Raw genomic sequence first — 20399 nt, 5'->3', positions numbered from 1 at the left:
ATGTTATATTAGGTTTAATAGTTAATTAAATACTTTATATTTGAATTTTTATATTGATTTTTAATAGAAGATACAAGAAAAACACTAAAGTTATTATAATATTACCGTATTTTTTAAAACGTATTATTGATGATGTGTCATATTATATCTATATATATACATTTCATACTTTTTTGATAAAAAAATTTTAGAAACACATTTTTACAAATGTATTTTTTATTATTCATTGTATTATACCTATATAATTTATGTATTATTTTTTTCTATTCCCATATTTTACTTATTAGGGAAAAAGATTACTTCCCACCCAAGTTTTAGCCAATCTCAAAAGTATACCCACGTCTAATGAAAAATTCAAACATTCATCCAAAGTTTAATCTGTTAAGACCCACCCATATATTTTCTGTTAGGATTAAGAGGCAAATTCGTCATTTTATTAATAATATTAAATAATTAAAATTTTATCTCATTTTCCCCTTTTAATTTGAAAAACTAACATTTGTCTCCTGAATTAAGTTTTAAAAATTTCACTTTTCTCCCTTGAAATCCAACCGCTTCTCCGACGACGACCAACCTATGACTGAGAAGTTTTCGTTCAGAAATTGACCTCTGGATGATGATCATCATCCAAGAAGGACAACCGTCAGCGTCATCCAGATCTTTGGACAACGAAGCATCGTCCATTCTAGATGACGGAGAGTCGTTTATCCTGGACGACATTTCATCATCCATTCTGGACGACAAGTGTCGTCCTCACTAGATGATGAGGGTCGTCTAGAATGGACGACGAACGTTGTCCAGTGAAGGTTGACGAGTGTTATCCAAATCTAGACAGCACTTGTCGCTCTCCCTCCACACACATCGTCACCGGTGGGCGGAGAGAAAGCAAAAAAAAAAAATTAGGGATTTGAGAGGATGAAAGTCACTTTTCAAAGTTCTAGTATGAGGGTAAAAATTAATTTTTTAAAATTAGAGAGGAGAAAATACGATAAACTTATATAACTTAAATATAAACAGTAAAATGACGGTTTTACCTCTATATTTAACAGAAAACTTAACGATTGTTTAAAGATAGATGGGTGTTTAAGTTTTCTATCAGACATAGATATACTTTTAAGATTTGGTTAAAACTTGGGTGAAAAATACTCTTTTTCCCTACATATTAAGATCATATGTGCCCACCTTACCCTAGAACTGCCCAAATAATTCCGTGCAACAAGGCATGCCCAACCGGATAATAATAAAATTCATATAAATTAACTAAAAGAAAAAAAAATGCATCACGTTAGAAAGTCTCTCTCTCTCACGATCGTTGACGCAGAAGCGCAAGTTTTCTTTGTTTCTGAAAATATTGCCACTGCTTCTGTTTTTCATTTTTCAAAAGCAATGAAATTCCTGGGAAGAAACTGAAATCCCTAACCTCACCCAACAGCACCTATTTTATTATCCTTATTTTTTAATTAGGAAACGACTCCGTTGCAATTCGTATTCAGGCAATGGCGGAGTCGTCGTCTTCGTCATCTAGGGAAGACCTAATTCAGCTGATCAAACGATTTGGGGCTTATCTCACTGTCAAGATGTCCAATTTCTTCTCTCTTAATAACTTGGTACTTCCCCCTTTTATCTCTTTTGGCTTTTTTTTTTTTTTTTTTGTAAATTGCGTTAAATTTATGGCTGATCTGAGACTGTTTGTACCCAAAAATATATCTCAATTCTAATTTAGTTTTTGATTTTAATGAATGTTTTTTACTTAGTGATTAGTGGAAATATTTTTGCCATGAATCAACAACGAAGACTGTTAAGTTAGAATATTTTTATATGTGTTCTTTTAATTCTGAAAAATAAGGGATTTTCCGTCTCTATTACATGTTAAATGCATTGGAGAAGATAGTGGTTTTTGACTAAAAAGATCTTTTTGTTGAAGATGATTGGATTGTGCATCTTCCACAGGCAATCTGAATTCAACTTGGGCCCATTAATGGTTTCACTAGGGTTGGCAATTTTTTGAATTGGATTAAGTTCATTCTGTATTTATATTTTTTTTCTAACGGGGGTGATTAGACGTGTGTGATCATTTCCATTCCTTTCAATTCATTGTAATGTGTTTCATTTTTAATAGAAAATGATATATATGTGATATGTTAAGTTTTTGGATAGCTAAGTGTGAACTGGCGTGTTGAAGGGACCTAATTTATGAAAACCCCACTTGAGCCAACCTAAGCATAGAAAATTTAATAGAAGTGACTCTTAGCTTAGAATGCATAGCATGATATCTATCAAATATCTTTCTAAAATGTGCAGTGTAATTTTTTGGAATCTTCTACATAGAATTTACATAATGATATATGAATTCAATCAAGATAATTGATTGAAAAGAAGTTTTTCATTCACGCTCAGAATGACACCTTTGTATTTGTTTTGTGAAGCTTTACCATTAATTTTCAAGATTTTTTTTTGCTTGTTTTGGGGATGTTGAATTTAAAGGAAACTCGGAATGCATGGAGATCTGTTTGTTATTTTTGGAGTTCTCACAGTTTCTACTGATACAGGATTCACGATCAGTAGGGGCTATTGCAGGGCTTGCCCTTGCAATCGTCTTTACCTGGCGGATGTTTAGATCACCAAGTGGACCTCAAAGAAGGCCACCAAAACGACAAGCTCCTACAACCAGTAATTCAATTGGCCGTGCTCAGTTTAATACAACTGTGATACCTTCTGAAATTAGTTCACCATCTGAAGATTTAAGAGCACAAAATGTTGTCGATGAGTTCTTTCAACCAGTAAAGGTATGTGTATATCACTTTGTGCAAAAATTGAATATTTTTGTTCATGTTGACATGGTTCATTATTAATTTGTCTTTTTTCACCCTGAATCCTTTTCCTTCTTTTCCAGCCAACTTTGGGGCAAATAGTTAGGCAGAAGCTAAGTGAAGGAAGAAAGGTAAATTTACATATCCTTTCTGATATGCTACATATAACATAAGGTTTGTTGATGCATTCCTGTTATCTGTTGGGAAGGATCTGTTGTAGTGGAATCTGAAAACTGTCTTGAATTGACTGTGTGTTTGGTTATTTGCTTTAAGGTGGGCCTAAATTTAGGAGTTAGTGCAATTGGAGAGGGTTAAAATTCTTTAGAAGTAATGCATTTTGCAAACAAATTATGATGGAATTTATATACTATGAGTTAGGAGTAGGTAAATTAATGATGGTCTAGTTGTAGATAATAATTTTCAGCCTGCCATATACTAAAGTAAGCCAACTCTAGGCAGTGGCATACTATCCAAGAATAGTTTAAGTGATAAGTTTGGGGATTTTTTATTGTAGGAGTTTATGATTGGAGGATAAGCTGGGGTTTTCATGATGATTGATCTTTTTTAATAATAAGTGAATTGGAAATCTTATTGAAAAAAAGAAGTAAACTGGATCTTGTAGCAGACAGACAACACCAAAAAATAGAAGAATATCTAGAAGAATCAGAGAAAATCAATAACTGTATAACATCATTAAAATCTGTCAATAATCAAATTAATATTATTAGGTCAACTTTGTCCTTAGGAATAAGAACATATGTATAATTTTAACATAAAGTTTACTGTTTTGCATATTAGAAAAAGAAAACAGAATATGAAGGGATGTATGGAGATTTGAGTACTTCTTGATGACTGTTTAGATTGCTTGAACCTGATGATTAAGGAATATGAAGAGTACCATCCGAAATTAACCAAATCCAATACAGAAAAACACTAAATGAACCTATAAAGCTACTACTTATTAAGTTAATAGATAGATATTTAACCACCTTCTGGGACTTATCTATGTCAAAAGGATGTATTTTGCCATTGTGTGGGCTATAAAATTAGGTCTTTGTCTCCTATAGAAAACATTGTTTCTAACTATAAAATAGATGTTTGGGTGTACTGGAATTTAATGCTCATGAAATCAATTAACATTATGCAATTTTGTGTCTCTTTGTCAAGCCATATTGAAGTTTTCAAACCCCCATTAAAATTTTGATGCATTGACTAATTTTTTGTAGGTGACATGTCGTTTGCTTGGAGTAATCCTTGAGGAGAGCAGTCCAGAGGAGATCCAGGTGGTGAGAATCTTTTTCTGTCTGCTCTATGCTTGAAATAGAATTCTAGAAATGATTAATTTAATTCATTCTCTTATATGCAGAGCCAAGCAACTGTACGGTCATCTGTGCTGGAGATTCTGTTGGAGATCACAAAATTTTGTGATCTCTATCTTATGGAAAGAGTACTTGATGATGAAAGTGAAGTATGTTTAAACCCTATTGTTTACTGTAATCATGTTATCATTCTTCTATACCATGCATTTAGTCTTTGTGTTGTTTCACGAGTTACATGCCTCACTAATCTTTTAACTTTTTTATGTTTATTTGTGGGATAACAAATGGCTGATACTGTACTGATCCCTCTGTTAACCTTTTGCATTTTCGTTTCATTAGAAAATATTTTGAAAAAGAAATTCGGGATGATTGGTTGACGCAAAAGTTTAAACTAGGAAGATAAAAACTTTTGGTCCTGGAAGTGAAGAGCTCATGCTCTGACATCCAAGATAATGTTTTATAAAAAAATTCTCTTTCCAGAGTGGATTAATCAACTTCTAATTTACACAGTTTTGAGGTTCTTTTCTTATACTTGACATGCAATTGTAGATTCCCACCATTTCTGCTTTCATATTGAAAGTCTAAGAACCTTTTGGTGGTTGTGTTAAGTGGCAGTTACTTGAATAAGCTCTTAATTGGCTGTCTTATGTTAGTTTTTCACCATTTCATACTAACCTGTTATCTGCAGAAAAGGATACTTGTGGCTTTGGAAAATGCAGGGGTTTTCACATCAGGAGGTTTGGTCAAAGACAAGGTAAGGTTTATGAATTAATATAATGTAAGAATACTTTTGTGGTGGATATACTATTGTACATGGTTAATTGTTTCTAATCAATTGCCACTCCATATGTTTATTATGCTTGACTTTTAAGTAAACTGTGTAAGCAGGTTCTCTTTTGTAGCACAGAGATAGGGCGGTCATCCTTCGTTCGGCAACTGGAGCCAGATTGGCATATTGACACAAATCTTGAAATCATTTCTCAATTAGCTGTATACTTTCAATACTCAGCTAAATTTTCTAGTTTTTGTTCTGCTTTCATATTCATATCAGTCCACACAATGCTTTTCATCTGAGTTCAAATATTTTGTTTTTTGTTACAGAGATTTATTAAATATCAACTTTACATTTCGCCCATCAGACCTGAAAGAACTGCTTCAAACGTGTTCAATTCTTCGTCATTGGAACAGTTCTTTGGATGTGCATGACACTACAGGCAGTAAAAGAGATAAATCTCTGATCCTTTTCTCCACATTGGTTTCATTTCATGTATTTGGCTTAGCAGAAAAGTTTTCAGGCACTCGCCTAAAGTTGTTGGGTTTGAGATGAAGGGAGAAGAAGGTTCATTTGTTTGAAGTTTGTGAAATAGCCTTTGACAACCGAAAGATCTCATTATATAGTTATGCATGCAGTTGACATTGGTTAAAGATTATGCAAATTATCAACAATAATTTTGATGTCCAATAATACGGTTGTTGTGAACACTTGCCATTTCTCTTCCTCTCTTACACAACGGCCTTCCACCCTTCTAAATCTGTGCTACACAACAACCTTCTCTTCTAAATCTATTCCAAAACAACTGTATTATTGTTAGAGTAATTTTATGTGTATATATTTTTTATACACAATTTGTTTATACAAATAATGTATTATCATGTGATTAAATTTTATTTTATTTTTAATTCAAAATCATTTAATTATATGATAACATATCATCTTTGTACATAAATTGTATATCCATAATTGACATCATTATGTAGTAAAAGGCTGCGTTTGATAACTCATACGAGGAAACTGTTTTATTTTCATAAAGGAATTTTGCCCATATCCCTGCTTTTTTATCTTTAAGTTAAGAGAAAATAAAAATTAGGGCGGTGTAAGACGTGGTTGAATTTTATGAAACAAAAACTTACAGTGGAAATAGAATTAATGATAAATTATAACTTTTCTTCCAGACATTCTTCAAAAATAATCATTCCCTAGGGCAAGCTCTCTCTCTTTTCTTTCTTTTTGTGTGTTAGCATCTACAAATTAATTTGATCTGAGCTAAAGATCACCAAAATAAAATTTTCATTTAAATATAGTACTATGTTCTAGCATTGTGCCCAGAAACGGCAAAATGGAGTTAAGGGATAATGATGCTGATTTACATAAGATAATATTAGGTTTCTTAAGAGAACTAGGAAATACATCAACTCCAACAGTAATATACTCCAAAAGTAAAACCCTGAGGAATCACCATCTCCCTTCAGCCCACCACATCCACATTCTCATCATCACCCACATACTGCAAGTTCAATTCCTCATATTAGATGCCAATTTATAGAAAATTTTGAAAGAATGCATCTTTTAAGAAAAAAGCAGATTACATTTAGCATGAGATGTTTTTGAAAAGAACTGCTATGAACAAACTGACCTCTAGATAAGCATTTTTGGGGATTGGTGGAGGGGGAGGTCTGAATGGCATCCCCTTGGCATTCATTATTACTTGTTTATCATTTCCTGCTGAAGCCATTTCAACCACCCGCTCAGTCTTCTCCACTTCAATCTCAACCTCTTCATCAATTGCATGGGAGGCGATGCTCATTGATGGTACCACATTCCCAGATCCCAAATTTGTCAACTGCAAATTAGATTATGCAATGGTAAAAAATCTTCCCTATCCTCCAGGACAATTACTTAAACATGTATAATTCACTTAATATCTCTTTTTCACTTTCTTTCAGCAACTTTCCTCACCAATTTTATCATACTGTTCATATATTGATCAAAGGAATTTTGATGGATCAGAAAGACAAATTTACCACAAGTTGCAAGCCACAGCTATAATACAGAGAATATGTAAAAGACTTAAATCTCTGCACTTGCACCACAGTAGGAGTGCAGACTCCATTAACATTTCACATACTGTGAGAAAACTCTGATTCTTCATTGAAAGATAAAAAATAATTAGTGAGAAGATGACCTTATCTGCAGCAGGGAAGTTGGTAGAGACAAACTTTCTTTTCTTCAGTTTGCCTTGATCTACTAAAGGTCCTTGGTCACTATTTCCATTGTTTACAGCCTCAACTTCTATGCCAACATTAGATTGAAAAGGGTGCACATTCCACCGAGAAACTTTCTCCGATGTAATAGATTCATCCCACCGTCCTCTATCTTTCATTAAATTGGCTAAAAGGCCCCAAAAAAAAGCAGCATAAATAACAATCGGGCAAACATGATGTGATGAAATACACAAACATAACATCAAAGCGCACAACAGAAAATGTGCTTCACTACTGTTTGCCTAATTACAGAGACAATTGGCATTTAAAACTCCTATATGATGTTCATATCCAACAATAAAGCACTCTACTTTAAACACTTCTAAAGTAGATACCATTAACCTAAAACGTACAAACAAATTTACCACATGTATGTAAGCCCAGTTATACCTAATCAGTAAACACAATCACAAATTGTCGGATCACAAGAACTAGGGTGAAGCATTCCTAATTTCCTAAATTAATAACTTTTATGAATTTAAGACAATGAGAAGTCCAGGAAATGGGGATATATTCTTCAGGCTTTATATACTTCGTAATGTTAGAAATGTCAGTTAAAGTACCTTCTTGTATGGATTCTTCAGCAGTGACCCGATCACCACGCAACTTTTTTTTCTTTGGAGAAGATAAAGTCAGGACATCATTATGTGAGCTGACTAGATGGTTATTGGCAGTCTCTCCATCACTTACAACATTGATGGTTGAATCCTCTTCATTGACACCAGTTATAGTAGGATCTGAGCCAAGCTGATTACCCAACTTCTGAAGTTGTGCTTGTGATCTACAAATTTAGACATAATAAACCAAAACATAAAACCATGAAGATAGTCCTTTCTCTATGCTATAACGCTCAATCATTTGGGCTCTTTCACACAGGAATTTTGTGAATAAGGAAGTTCCTTCTACGTTTCGACTGCCAATTGGCAACTGCTCTATTTCATATCATCCCACCCAAACCTATAGGCTATTTCACCAAAAAATATATAATATAATAAAAAGAAAATTCTTGAAAAGGGCGGCCCCCCATACAGAATCCTGACAATGCAATAAAATAGGATGACCTATGTGAAAGCACACAAAAAATTAAAGATCTGCACAGAAGTGGTACAGTGCAAACAATAACTTGCCTCTTAAGTTCATCTTGGATCCTTACATGACGGTTATGTTCTTTAATAAATTTCTTGATTTTCAAAGCTATCCTGCATATTTCAATTGGCCATAGGAACTGGGTGAGAAAGGGATAATCAGTCATCCACTCATGTACTTGATACATGATCAGACAAAGAGAAAAAAAGCAGCGATTGTTTGTGATCTGAAAACAATTTTGAGAAATTAAGACAATCTAAAAATTTTGAGTTATTTGTCAAATTATTTTAAAACTGGAAAACACATTTGATACAAGACTTCAAATTGTTTATGAAAAATTTACTGTTCAGAGTTCTGAATCAACGTTTTTCTCAAGACTGATTTAATAACATTTCAGCAAAAATCAAGGGATATTCTCATGATCACCTTTTACACTCCTCTTTCTCCTTATTTAGTTGAGTCTCAAGCTCCTTAATCCTGGAAGTAAGAATATCTGCTTCTTGAACCTTCTCATCCACATCAATCTTTAAAAAACCAATACATCAGGTAATGAATACCATTTCTTAAATTCATACACATGAAAGCAGGGCAAAAAGAAAACTAATAGTCATCATGACAATAACACAGAATGATGTGACCAAACAGCATTATATTAAATTCACAGTGGCTGGTGCTTCCATCCATCAATCTAAGGCCTTAAATGCTATGCCTTAAGTTCATCCACATCAATCCATAAAAAACCAATACATCAAGCCATAATGTCATGCCTTAAATTCATACACATGGATGCAAGGCAAAAAGAAAAATAATAGCCATCATGACGATAACACAGAATGATGTAAGCAGACAGCATCATATTAAAATCATAGTGACTGGTTCTTCCATCCATCAATCTCATGCCTTAAATGCCAAGGCTTAAGTTCATCTAGACCAATCTTTAAAAAACCAATATGTCAGACGATCACTATCGTGCCTTAGATTCATACCAATGCAGCAGACAGCATCATATTAAAATCATAGTGACTGGTTCTTCCATCCATCAATCTCATGCCTTAAATGCCAAGGCTTAAGTTCATCTAGACCAATCTTTAAAAAACCAATATGTCAGACGATCACTATCGTGCCTTAGATTCATACCAATGCAGGCAAAAAGAAAACTAATAGCCATCATGACAATAACACAGAATGATGTGACCAAACAGCATCATATTAAAATCATAGTGGCTGGTGCTTCCATCCATCAATCTAAGGCCTTAAATGTCCTGCCTTAAGTTCATCCACATCAATCAATATAAAACCAATACATCAGGTGATAAATACCAAGCTTTAAATTCATACACATGGATGCAAGGCCAAAAAAAAAAAAAAAAGAACTGATAGCCATCATGACAATAACACATAATGATGTAACCAAACAGAATAATATTAAGATCATAGTAACTGAAGCTTCCATCCATCAATCTTCGGCCTTAAATGACATGCCTTAAGTTCATCCACATCAATCTTTAAAAATCATGACTGGTGCTTCCATCCATCAATCTACGGCCTTAAATTACATGCCCTAAGTTCATCCACATCATTTTTTAAAAAACCGATACATCAGGCGATGAACACCATGCCTTAAATTCATACACATGGAAGCAGAGCAAAAAGAAAACCAATAGCCATCATGACAATACCACATATTGATGTAACCAAACAGCATCATTTTAAAATCATAGTGACTGGTGCTTCCATCCATCAATCTGCAGCCTTAAATGACATGCCTTAAGTTCATCCACATCAATCTTTAAAAAAACCAAGACATCAGTCAATGAATAACATCCCTTAAATTCATACACATGGATGCAAGGCAAAAAGAAAATTAATAGCCATCATGACAATAAAATAGAATGATGCAACCAAACAGCATCACATTAAATCATTGTGGCTGGTGCTTCCATCCATCCAAGGCCTTTAACGCCATGCCTTAAGTAGTTAAGTTCATTCACATCAATCTTAAAAAACCAATACATCAGGCGATAAATACCATGCCTTAAATTCTTACACATGGATGCAGGGCAAAAAGAAAACTAATAGTTATCATGACAAGAACATAGATGATGTGTCCAAACAGCATCATATTAAAATCATAGTGGCTGGTGCCTCCATCCATCAATCTAAATCTGTCAACTCTAATTATTCATTACATATGTGAGAAAAATACACCTATACTTGGCTTTCTTTGGTTATCCTATGTTCACACATCCATTGTCAATTGCTAGTCTCATTTATATTATTATCCTCATTCACACTATAATCACTTTCTAGAAGTTCAAATTTACCATAAGAAACAAGAGAATTTAACTATTGATTACAAGATGAAGGATTAAAAATAAGTGAACAAGCAGTCCACAAAACCTCAGAGAAGACATTAAAAAGAATAAAGAAACAACAAAGAAGTATAGGACGGGAATGAAGTAAAATTACATTTGATAAGAACTTCAAACTAAAATTTCAAAAAAGAAATTGAGAAATTGAATCTAACACAACCAAATAGTTTATTTCAACTACCTTAAATAACAAAAGCAAAACACAACACCAGTAAAGAATATACATTTCAAATTATTTTCATACATGACAAGACAGAAATCTTTTCAAAGACCAACAGAAAATTTATTTGTTTCCGTTTAAATTTTACACAAAATAAAGCATCCAAACAATTAAAAACTAACTCCAAAAATAAATTTGGCGTAATAGAAAACAAAAAGTAAAGACAAATTAAATAGAAAAACTTAGACATGTTGGCCATACTTCATAATTTATAAGTAACGACAACCAGTAGGAGATTGACTAACCTCTAATTGATGTTTTTGGAGCTCATGCATGCTAATATTTGACTGTACTTCTTTTAGCTGCACAAATTTCCAAATAAAAAAACCAAATTAAGTTTTTTCTTAAAATAGAGAGGGCAAAATGACACTAATTAATTAAAATTAATTCTATACTAAGTTCTTCAAACCTGCTCCTGAAGGATAGTTTTGGAACCTGAAGAAGTAATTTTTCTGTCTTTAACATGATCTCCAATCCCATCCAAGATTTTCAAACTTCCATTTTGCCCATGAATGCGCTGCTTCTTCCTGTATTTTCTGTCACTGTAAAAGAATATGCTCTTGTTTTTTAGTTTAGTTTGCTTGAAAAGTAATTTTATAACTGATATATGTAAGCATAAGAAATAACATGAAATACTTCCATGATCATACATAAAGAATAGATGATGTTAGGATGATTCATAACAATAATGGGTATTTTATTAGACCACAGAAGGCACATGTTTAGAAAGCCACTCATACCATAAGTTGATTGACATAAATTTTATGGGCCAGGTATTGGTTGGCAAGCCAGGCAAGAATCTCAGTGGACTTGAACTTTTAATCTCCCAAAATGAAATATAAGCAAACTACTCTACCATAATTAAGAATGATGTGAGATTTAGAAAGAAAAGACCCATAATGGTCAATTTCAGTATCAACTCCCAATAAAAGTATATCTGCCTAATCAAGCCATAAAGTATCAATTTACATGATACAGGTCTCACAAAGACTTTATTGGCTATTCAATGTCCCCTTCAGACATTGTTGCTTTGCATTCTATGCCCCTCACCTCAGATTATTTATTCCATTTATCTGCATCTATCCCACTGTCCCTCCTACAGCATCCTGCTTTTCTTTTAGAAGAGTTGCAGTTTAGATATTTAAAAAAATTATTAACCCTAACATGACAATAAATTAAGGATAAAAACCAAGATAACAATCAGTAGATTACTCAAATACAGTATAATAATTGGCACAAAAAACTGACCGCAAAAAATAATAATAATAATAATAAAACAATAATATTACCTTTCCTTCTCAAGAGACCTGGCAGGGCTCAGTCCTGCAATTTTCCACTTTATCAGGAATTACACCCTCAATATTAGGGATAAAGAAGAGCAAGTAAAAATAGGAAAAATATCTGTTTTAACAAACCATCTATTGTGGAAAAAAAGGTTTTAGTTTACAGCGGGTGGTCAGGAGCTGTCATATTTATCTGCAAAATACCTAAACTGCTCTTCCATACAACAAAATGAAAGGAAGGAAATTTTAAAGACAAAAAAGTGATGCAATTACTGACCGTGATATGTATGTCTACCTCCTACATCACTTCCTGGAGAATATCTTCGTCGTGGGGAAAGCTTCCTATCAAGTTTATTCCTCAAGTCACTAACTCTATAATCCCTCCCACCTGCAATTGTGAAAGGAGAGAATTTCCAATACAGCAGAGTATCATTTTACAGCTACTTTTCAGTCATACCAACACCAAAAAAGGGGACAAAAACAGAAAGCCTACAAACCATAATTTGTCTAACCTTGCCATCATTTAGAAAAAAGTATGATTAACATAATAATGAACAGTAATACTGCCTCCTTGCCAGTTCCAAGGGGATAATAGAAACAAGGGCTGTCATATAATGCATAGAAATAGGAAATCCAGATTTGAACTTTTTGTCCATCATAGATCAAAGTAGCGTTGATAAAATAATAATCACCATTTCCTTGAATTCCTCTTCCCAAAAGCAATACAACCTGATAGGTACTGATTTCTGAATGCCATATTATGATATGGTTATAATCCATTCCACTCCCTGAAAAACTGCATACAGTGATCCATCTCCATCCAGGAAATACCTTCCCAATATCATTGAAGGAGATGTTAAAAATGTCGTGATGATCGCATGCTCCAAGAGCATACGAAGTGGAGAAATTATTAGGATTTAGGAATACATTCAACTGTTCGCCAAACTGGCCTGTGGTCCCAATGGTGCGGAAGAGCATATTTTCCGAGAAAAAACTAATATTGATCCTTCAATAAGACTTTTCCATTTCATAGATGCACAAAGATAAACCAAGAAAAAGTTCACCACGAAAAATACGATAATCGCCTTTAAGAATTACCAATCAGCATAATCCATTCTGATGGAAAACGATACTAAACCTGTCAGTTGATATTTTATTTGTTAACAAAACAGCCACTCTGCTTATACAATTAAAAGTGTCCCAAAAATATTTTTTTGATAATGTAAAATCACTATAATCTCCTAAAAGACATGTCTCTGCACTGTTTGAAAACTCTTTGGAACTTTACTTTGCATAAACAGTTAAAAGAATAACAATCCACCCAATTTAGATGTCACCCAGCCTCATAAGATTTATTTACTAAGAACAATAAAACTTGTGCAAAACCAAAAAGCATGATAATTCATAGCAAATTATTATAAATAACTTTGGCATTTCACTTCCAACAAGGAATTCTAATTGAGTCGAGGTCTCTTAGTCAAACATATTCCAACCACAACAAACCAGTGAGAAATAAGTATTCCAACGGCAGCTTTATTTACCGTAACATAGAGGAGAAACTATTCTACATACGAAGATTGATAGCAAATGCTCTTATGCAAAGTATAAATTTTCAGAAAATTCAAAGCATAGCATTTGCAAACGACCATAAAAGAAAACACACACAACTTTCAGAAAGTCATTAAATCTTCAAACTATTATGCCTTAAAATAAACAGAAAAGATGAAATTTATATCTACAGTTAACAAACGTATTCCAGCTGACAATCCCAAAATGCGTAAACTAAGCCTCAAATATTTCATAATCCAGATGAAGAAAATAACTATTAAGACAAGTAATTACAGAATAGTGCGACGATGAGCTAAAAGTTACCGTTATGGGATCGGCGCAGTTCAGCATCTCCATGAGCAAAGGAGCAAGTTTGGCGCACACAGCGACCCCTTTGATACAATACGCATAACTTCGTTTTGAAGAACTTCCGCTCAACCATATTGAAATAATGATATAACACAAGAATTAAAAAAAAAATGTACTTGTCGTAATTATATAAACAACTTTAATTGCCAAGATGATCCCTGCACAATATGAGAAGTAAGAAGTCAGAGACTATTTTTAACAGTATGCCTGTTTCTTCAATTGGTTAATGAAAGACTATAAAAATAAAAAACAAACAGAAGAAGAGTGAAGAGAAGAGACCATATAAAAGAGAGAAAAAGACCCATTGCCGCAACTGAGAGGAATTAAGAAGCCATGAAATTAGAGTGATGAAAACGCAAGAGCACGAAGACTAACAAAGGAAAGCGAAACCCTGGTTGATTATGTGCTTGGTTTAGTTTTGCATTTTAATTGAACTCTCGATGCCGTGGTCTTCGCTCACTGTATCGAGTATTTAAAGGACGTGTGTCATTTTGTATCAAATACGAGTGGTAGTATCGGTTTTCGTATTTATTTTGGCATAAATAAATAATTATGTATTTCTGGTTTGGTCAAATGCCCATGTTCCCCCTAAGTTTTAGTTTAATTTCAAAAGTATACCAATAACAATTAGTTTACCCCTTTAGTTTAAAAAATAACTGTTTTCATTCGTGATAAAACTTTAAAAAGTTCATTTACCCCTTTAAGGTTTCAATTTTTCAAGCAACCCCTCCCTCTCTGAGAATCAACAATTGACAACCTACAGTCGTCTCTCTTTCTTCTTCTGGTCTCACCCTCACCAAAAAAGACAAAACTTTATCTAGACGAACTCATCTTCGTTGATTTTAGATAAATTAACAAAAATGAAAAATTATTTTTGTCACTTAAAGATCTGATTTTGTCGTCAATTTGACCTCATTGTTGCTTCAACTCATCATAGCTTCGTTCTCATTGTCGGTTAACGAAGACGATTTCTTGTCTTCATTAATTCATCTAGAATCAACAAAAGATGATTTATTTTCATCCAAATGAAGTTTCATCTTCTTTGGCGAGGATAAGTTTGGAAGAAGAGAGAGAGACGATCGGAGGTTATTGTTTGTCGATTGTCGATTGTCAAAGAGGAAGAGATTGCTTGAAAAATTGAAACCCTAGGGGGGTAAAAGCAGCTTCTTAAAGCTTAATCATAGAAAAAATTACCAGTTTTTTAAACTAAGGAAGAAAAACGATATAAATTTTTAAAGTTTTAAGGTTTAATGATAAAATAACGTTATACTTTTATCTCTAACAAAAAAAACTCTAATAGAATGGATAGGTGTTAAATTTTTCAACTATTATAAATATACTTTTAAGATTAAACTAAAACTTGGACGAAAAATAGTCTTTTGGCCTTCTGGGTTTTTAATATGTTATATTAGTCATTACTTAAGAAAGACAAATTTCATTTATAATATAGACAAACATAAATGTTATACATACTTATTACATGTGTCATTATATGATCTTTGATTTAAAATTATTTAATCATACATCAAAATAAATATATCTAATTTTATTATAAAATAAAATAACAGATAATAAGCTATTCATATTCTCTCATAATTTAAAGACTAGTAATATTATGTGTACCCACTTTTAAATATATAAATAAATATATTTATGATATGTTATCATATAATTGAATATTACTTTATCACTAACTTAAAATTACACAATCACTTAATGATATACTTGATTAAATATATATCTATTTGTATATTTAAAATGGATATACATAATTTTACTTGTGAGTGACTACTATACAACATTGCTTTGTAGCTCTCGGTATGGCCAATCACAATACGACCCACTTAATTCAGAGAATAAAGCTGAAAATAGCATCGTATCTGAAATAAAGTAACATTGATTTTTTCATACGAGTCAGTTAGAATTTTATCTTCGCTTGGCGATGTTGTTCGCAATTTACAGAGACAGGACTAAAAAGAAACTCTCACGTAAGGTAGTTGTTATTCGCTACCTTCACCAAATGAACTAATCACCAGCCAAAATTTTACGAAGTCAGTCATGTTTCTTATTTGTTCTTAGCATTTTAATTCTAAAAATTTTGCTTTCAGTAAAGAAACTCCTGTGCCTGAACCTCAACATGTAATCACACGCAAAATCTGGCAGCTATTTCTTGAATTTAAGATATATGCCCCAAATAATGGCCCCCCCAGCACCAGCAACACCAAGAGTGGTAAGGATTTTTGCGACAAAACGCATTGGCTTCTGTGCAGGAATTGCCATAAGATCGTTTGTCTGTGACACACAAGATAAAAAAGGAATCAACAGTATGAAAATCTAAGCATTGATGTCTGGTTTTTTTTTTTTTTTTTTTGCTAGCAAAAGAAAATTTCTAAAATATTTTCATGCATTTATATTGAACTCTGAAGGATCCTGGAGTAAGTGTGAAGTTAATCCTACTAATATTTCAATATAGACCCAGTATTGTCGAAAGACTCTTAACAAAACTATATTAAAATTTTCATTTAAGCAAATCAGAAGCCAGGAATGAGCAATTATTGAGAAACTAGGACAAAGCAGATACTTGTCTTTTTCATAACAGACGAAGGACCAACAGCATAGATGCATTCAAACACTTCCTATATGTGATTTAACCACTAATGGACTGTTTCTAAGTGTTGAGGTAACAATTTGAACAATATAATTTCTACAAAGTATATTAGTAACATACTGAAACAGGTTGCTTCCAATGCTTCTTTATTCCTTGTAGGTGTCCCCTTCCAACAACAGCAACCACTGAATTATGCTCACTAGCAACTCTCAACAATGTTGATGACATGTACCTGAACGTGCATGCAAGTAATTGTGAATATGGAAAATGAAATTATATGCAAAGTAACATAAGAAATTAAATAAAAACACAGTGAAGCCCCATGATTTCAAAACTTAGGATGAGAATTGCGAACTCATACTAGTAAAATTACAAAGTGCAAACTCTAAAAGTGATTTATCTAAAGCAAATAAAAATCCTTTGAGTACTCAACCTCACCATAGCCATTAAAAGTGAGTTTTTTATGACTATTAACTAGGGTGATGAAAACAAAATTCATGTACAAAAACATCTTACAAATATTTATTGGGTGATCATTCACAAAGTTTCATTGAACAGATAATATTAATTATTTGTATTCCTAAAAAATTTCAGAAACTTCTTTCATTGCTTGCTGGGTAGGATGAACCTCTTAGACTTACATCCGTGAACATTCTCCATATTAACACAAATTTTCCATTTTATCAACTGTGCCCAAGAGAAACTGATCTATGAACAAGATTTAACGAAACTCAGAAGAATATATGAAAATCATTGGTGGGACAAAACACGAATTAAGGCAGCTCAACTTCAAATTTGAATTCTGCTTAGTAAACAGAATTTAAGAAACATCTTAAGCTAACCCGTCATAATTTTCACACTTTTGAGTCAAGTGTGCCACAAATACCAAGCAAGAGAACATAAGATGTAATATAAAAAAACAGGTTGTTCTTTATTATTATTGAGGCTTATTATAGAAGATTATCTTCCTAGCTCCCTCATCATAACTGAAAATAAAAAATAGAGCTGAGGTGAACCAATGTTGTGCATCACTAGAGAAAATTTAAGGATATAAAGGCAGTATCCACAACCAAATACCAATTTAACAGATAAATAAAGTCAGTAAAATACTCACTTATCTCGCTCATGTACAAGAGTTTCCATTAAAGTTGGGAATTCTTTGCTCATCTCTTGAATCACAAGAGTCAGCATGTCAATGTCATCCATGTCCTTCAGCTGAGAATAAGTAACTCCAAATTAACATCAACCAAATTCAACAGCATTAAAAGGATCTCCGACTTTAGTTTATCTTCCACCAAAGAGCAAAAGCTTCACGCACTTTGACCAAAAATAACTCTTCATGGGGTGAAGATAAAATATGAGGGTAAGGCTTACCATTTTGTTAAGATCCTCAGGGCTAGGCAAGAAGAATGCTTGAAAAATCAAGGAATACAGTAATTTTGCCTTATGCCAAAGTGGCATCTTTGCCCAGGTCCTCCGTAGTGTAATCTGTTAAAATCAAGTTTAAACATAAGCACCAAAATAAAATAGATAAATAATTAAACATACATACATACAATGCATAAGAAAAAGTAAATGACAACTCAATAATGCAAGCAGAGAGAGCTTAATAAAGAAAACCATCAGGAAACATTTGGTATAATCAAACATTTGAAGTTTGCATACAAACAAGAGAAAGCGGGCATGTTAGCGTCAGAACTTGATGTAGCAGATATCATGAATTAAGCTCATATGGCAGCTAAACTAATTTTTATTAAAAAAAGAAACAAAGAAAAAAATAATGAACTGAAAGGTAAATGAAAGAATTTTATGCAACTAGTCAAATATCTAACCTGTACTGGACGATCACCAAGTATCACCTTGCCACCATACTTCATTGCTTCTTCAAATGCTACACGGAACTCAGAACCAGGAAAAACCTCAAGCCTACTGGCGACCTAATAGAAAATCAAGGAATATATTATATTTTTAAATAAAGGATCAATCAATTGACAAGATAAACACCCAAACACATAACAGAAATAAAAATTACAGAACATGCCTTTGCAAGGAACCAACTGTAAAGTATTCCAAACATGTTATGCTTCTTCTTATACATTTCTATCATTTCTCCAATGGTGGGTACCTGGTGAGCTACACGTAAGTTCAACAACCAAATCAATACTCAAAAGAGAAGTTGTTATAAACTGAGATTCAAACCTTTAGATTTTGAGGAGTAAGGATAGCCACTCGACTTGAGCATAATTCCAAGAAAACAGCCTGCAAAAATTGAATACAGATTCACAAATGTAAACTTACATCCAAGCAAAATCTTAAAAAAAAAAAAAATTGCAGAAGAAAAATTTTCCAAAGCAGGTGGCTAACCTGCAAAAAATGATCCATCCATGAATCAAGTGTTAGTGAATTTCGAAAGAGAAAGCACCTGTGGTTTCAAATAATCAATTATTGCTTCCACTTGTCGGCATGATTCCTGGAACCACATTATCAAGTGTTACCACAACCATCAATCATTATCACAAAATCAGCAAGAATTAAAACACTGTGTTTAAATAATAGGTCATAATATCATAATGGACCAATAACATTACTAGAATGCTTCTTTGTAACATCAAAACACAACATTAGTAACAAATTGCTGGGTGTAAATTGTTCAGTTACCGAAACACGTTATTCCAATAGCATAAAATTTCCCTTAAATATCATATTCTTCGCTTCTCATTTCAGCCATCAACTTTATTCTAAGACAGTTCCAACTGAATGACAAATTTTAAGATAATAAAATGTTTAAACAAATCAAGAAATGTAATTAACCCAATTACAGATTCAACCTAATGAAATGATCACCACGGAGATTGTAAGCAGTTTCAACAACATACACATCACCTGGGAAGTGTAAATTGTTAAGTCACCAAAACACATCATTCCAGTAACATAAAATTTTCCGTCAAGTATTATATTTTTTGCTTCTCGTTTCAGATCTAATCCATCAACTTTATTCTAAGACAGTTGAATCTAATTCCAACTGGATGACCAAATTTTAAGATAATAAAAAGTTTAAACAAATCAATGAATATGATTAACCCAATTACAGATTTAATCTAATCAAATGATCACCTGGGAGATATGAGCAGTTCCAACAACATACACATCGCAGGTGCCGCCTTCGGCGGATGACTCGCATGTGAGGAAGACTACGCTCTTCGATAGCTCCTCAGGCAGTTCCTTCTTCGTCTCCTCCGAAGCAGCTTCGCTTGAATCTTTCACCTCATGGACATAACTAACTGCGCTCTCGCCAAGACTAACAATGCTCTCACTCAGTGCCACAACGTTGTCAGGGCTCGGATTCTCGACATGAATAAAATCTTCACCCGACTCCGGCGGATTCGATTCCATGGTGGGAAAATTCGGGTTATTAAAGGTGGCAAATGAGGTAAATTTGACTATCAATGAAGGCGAGAATTGTCTGTGGAGTGATAAAGGAAGAGTAGTGATAGCACGACGGGGAGGGATTGAGGTTCTAGAGGTGGTAAAATGATATCGACGAAAGTCGTACGAGTTGGTTGAATTGACCAGGCGAGTCAAGCGATTCATTTTCATAACTGAGTCTGAGCATTTGCGTTGTATATGCAAAAGGTTTTGGGGTGGAATGTGGGCCTGCTCAACAATTAATTTATGGGCCAAGTCCATATCCCACATGAACTTTGATTAACTAATTTACCACCCTTCCAGTTTGAAAAGTTTG

General features: G+C 33.3%; 3 protein-coding genes across 6 annotated transcripts; 1 reads left to right on the top strand and 2 right to left on the bottom strand.

The window, feature by feature from the left end:
- The first annotated feature begins 1264 nt into the window (after positions 1 to 1264).
- LOC123196082 (peroxisome biogenesis protein 22-like) lies at positions 1265 to 5611 on the top strand. Of its 3 annotated transcripts, none has more exons than XM_044609962.1 (8): positions 1265 to 1607; positions 2550 to 2786; positions 2894 to 2941; positions 4037 to 4093; positions 4177 to 4278; positions 4818 to 4883; positions 5018 to 5119; positions 5231 to 5611. In XM_044609962.1, exons 1-8 carry the CDS (start codon positions 1497 to 1499, stop codon positions 5333 to 5335), a joined length of 828 nt encoding a protein of 275 aa, XP_044465897.1. In that variant the 5' UTR covers positions 1265 to 1496; the 3' UTR covers positions 5336 to 5611. The 3 variants fall into 3 exon arrangements, with proteins under 3 accessions (XP_044465897.1, XP_044465898.1, XP_044465896.1); XM_044609961.1 differs by having other exon boundaries at positions 1266 to 1607; positions 4037 to 4096; XM_044609963.1 differs by lacking the exon at positions 4177 to 4278.
- A 569-nt stretch (positions 5612 to 6180) lies between these two features.
- On the bottom strand, positions 6181 to 14497 carry LOC123196081 (zinc finger CCCH domain-containing protein 40). Of its 2 annotated transcripts, none has more exons than XM_044609960.1 (12): positions 14329 to 14497; positions 14005 to 14207; positions 12410 to 12520; positions 12139 to 12172; positions 11259 to 11391; positions 11095 to 11151; positions 8684 to 8781; positions 8299 to 8370; positions 7735 to 7952; positions 7093 to 7298; positions 6544 to 6750; positions 6181 to 6414 (listed from the first exon to the last, which is right to left on the bottom strand). In XM_044609960.1, the coding sequence occupies exons 2-12, from the start codon at positions 14120 to 14122 to the stop codon at positions 6376 to 6378; spliced, it is 1293 nt and encodes a 430-aa protein (XP_044465895.1). In that variant the 5' UTR covers positions 14123 to 14207; positions 14329 to 14497; the 3' UTR covers positions 6181 to 6375. The 2 variants fall into 2 exon arrangements, with proteins under 2 accessions (XP_044465895.1, XP_044465894.1); XM_044609959.1 differs by lacking the exon at positions 14329 to 14497 and adding an exon at positions 12825 to 13270 and having other exon boundaries at positions 14005 to 14176.
- Positions 14498 to 15926: 1429 nt separating this feature from the next.
- Positions 15927 to 20269, bottom strand: LOC123195501 (traB domain-containing protein-like). The gene is made up of 9 exons (XM_044609239.1): positions 19772 to 20269; positions 19080 to 19127; positions 18857 to 18916; positions 18699 to 18782; positions 18490 to 18594; positions 18032 to 18145; positions 17772 to 17872; positions 16778 to 16889; positions 15927 to 16341 (listed from the first exon to the last, which is right to left on the bottom strand). The coding sequence occupies exons 1-9, from the start codon at positions 20252 to 20254 to the stop codon at positions 16213 to 16215; spliced, it is 1236 nt and encodes a 411-aa protein (XP_044465174.1). The 5' UTR covers positions 20255 to 20269; the 3' UTR covers positions 15927 to 16212.
- Between the last annotated feature and the right edge of the window lie 130 nt (positions 20270 to 20399).

Source organism: Mangifera indica, chromosome 14 (assembly GCF_011075055.1).
Source record: "Mangifera indica cultivar Alphonso chromosome 14, CATAS_Mindica_2.1, whole genome shotgun sequence".
Lineage (NCBI taxonomy): Eukaryota > Viridiplantae > Streptophyta > Magnoliopsida > Sapindales > Anacardiaceae > Mangifera > Mangifera indica.
The sequence above is the reverse complement of the archived record's forward strand: the minus strand, read 5'-3'. Positions and strand labels throughout refer to the sequence as shown.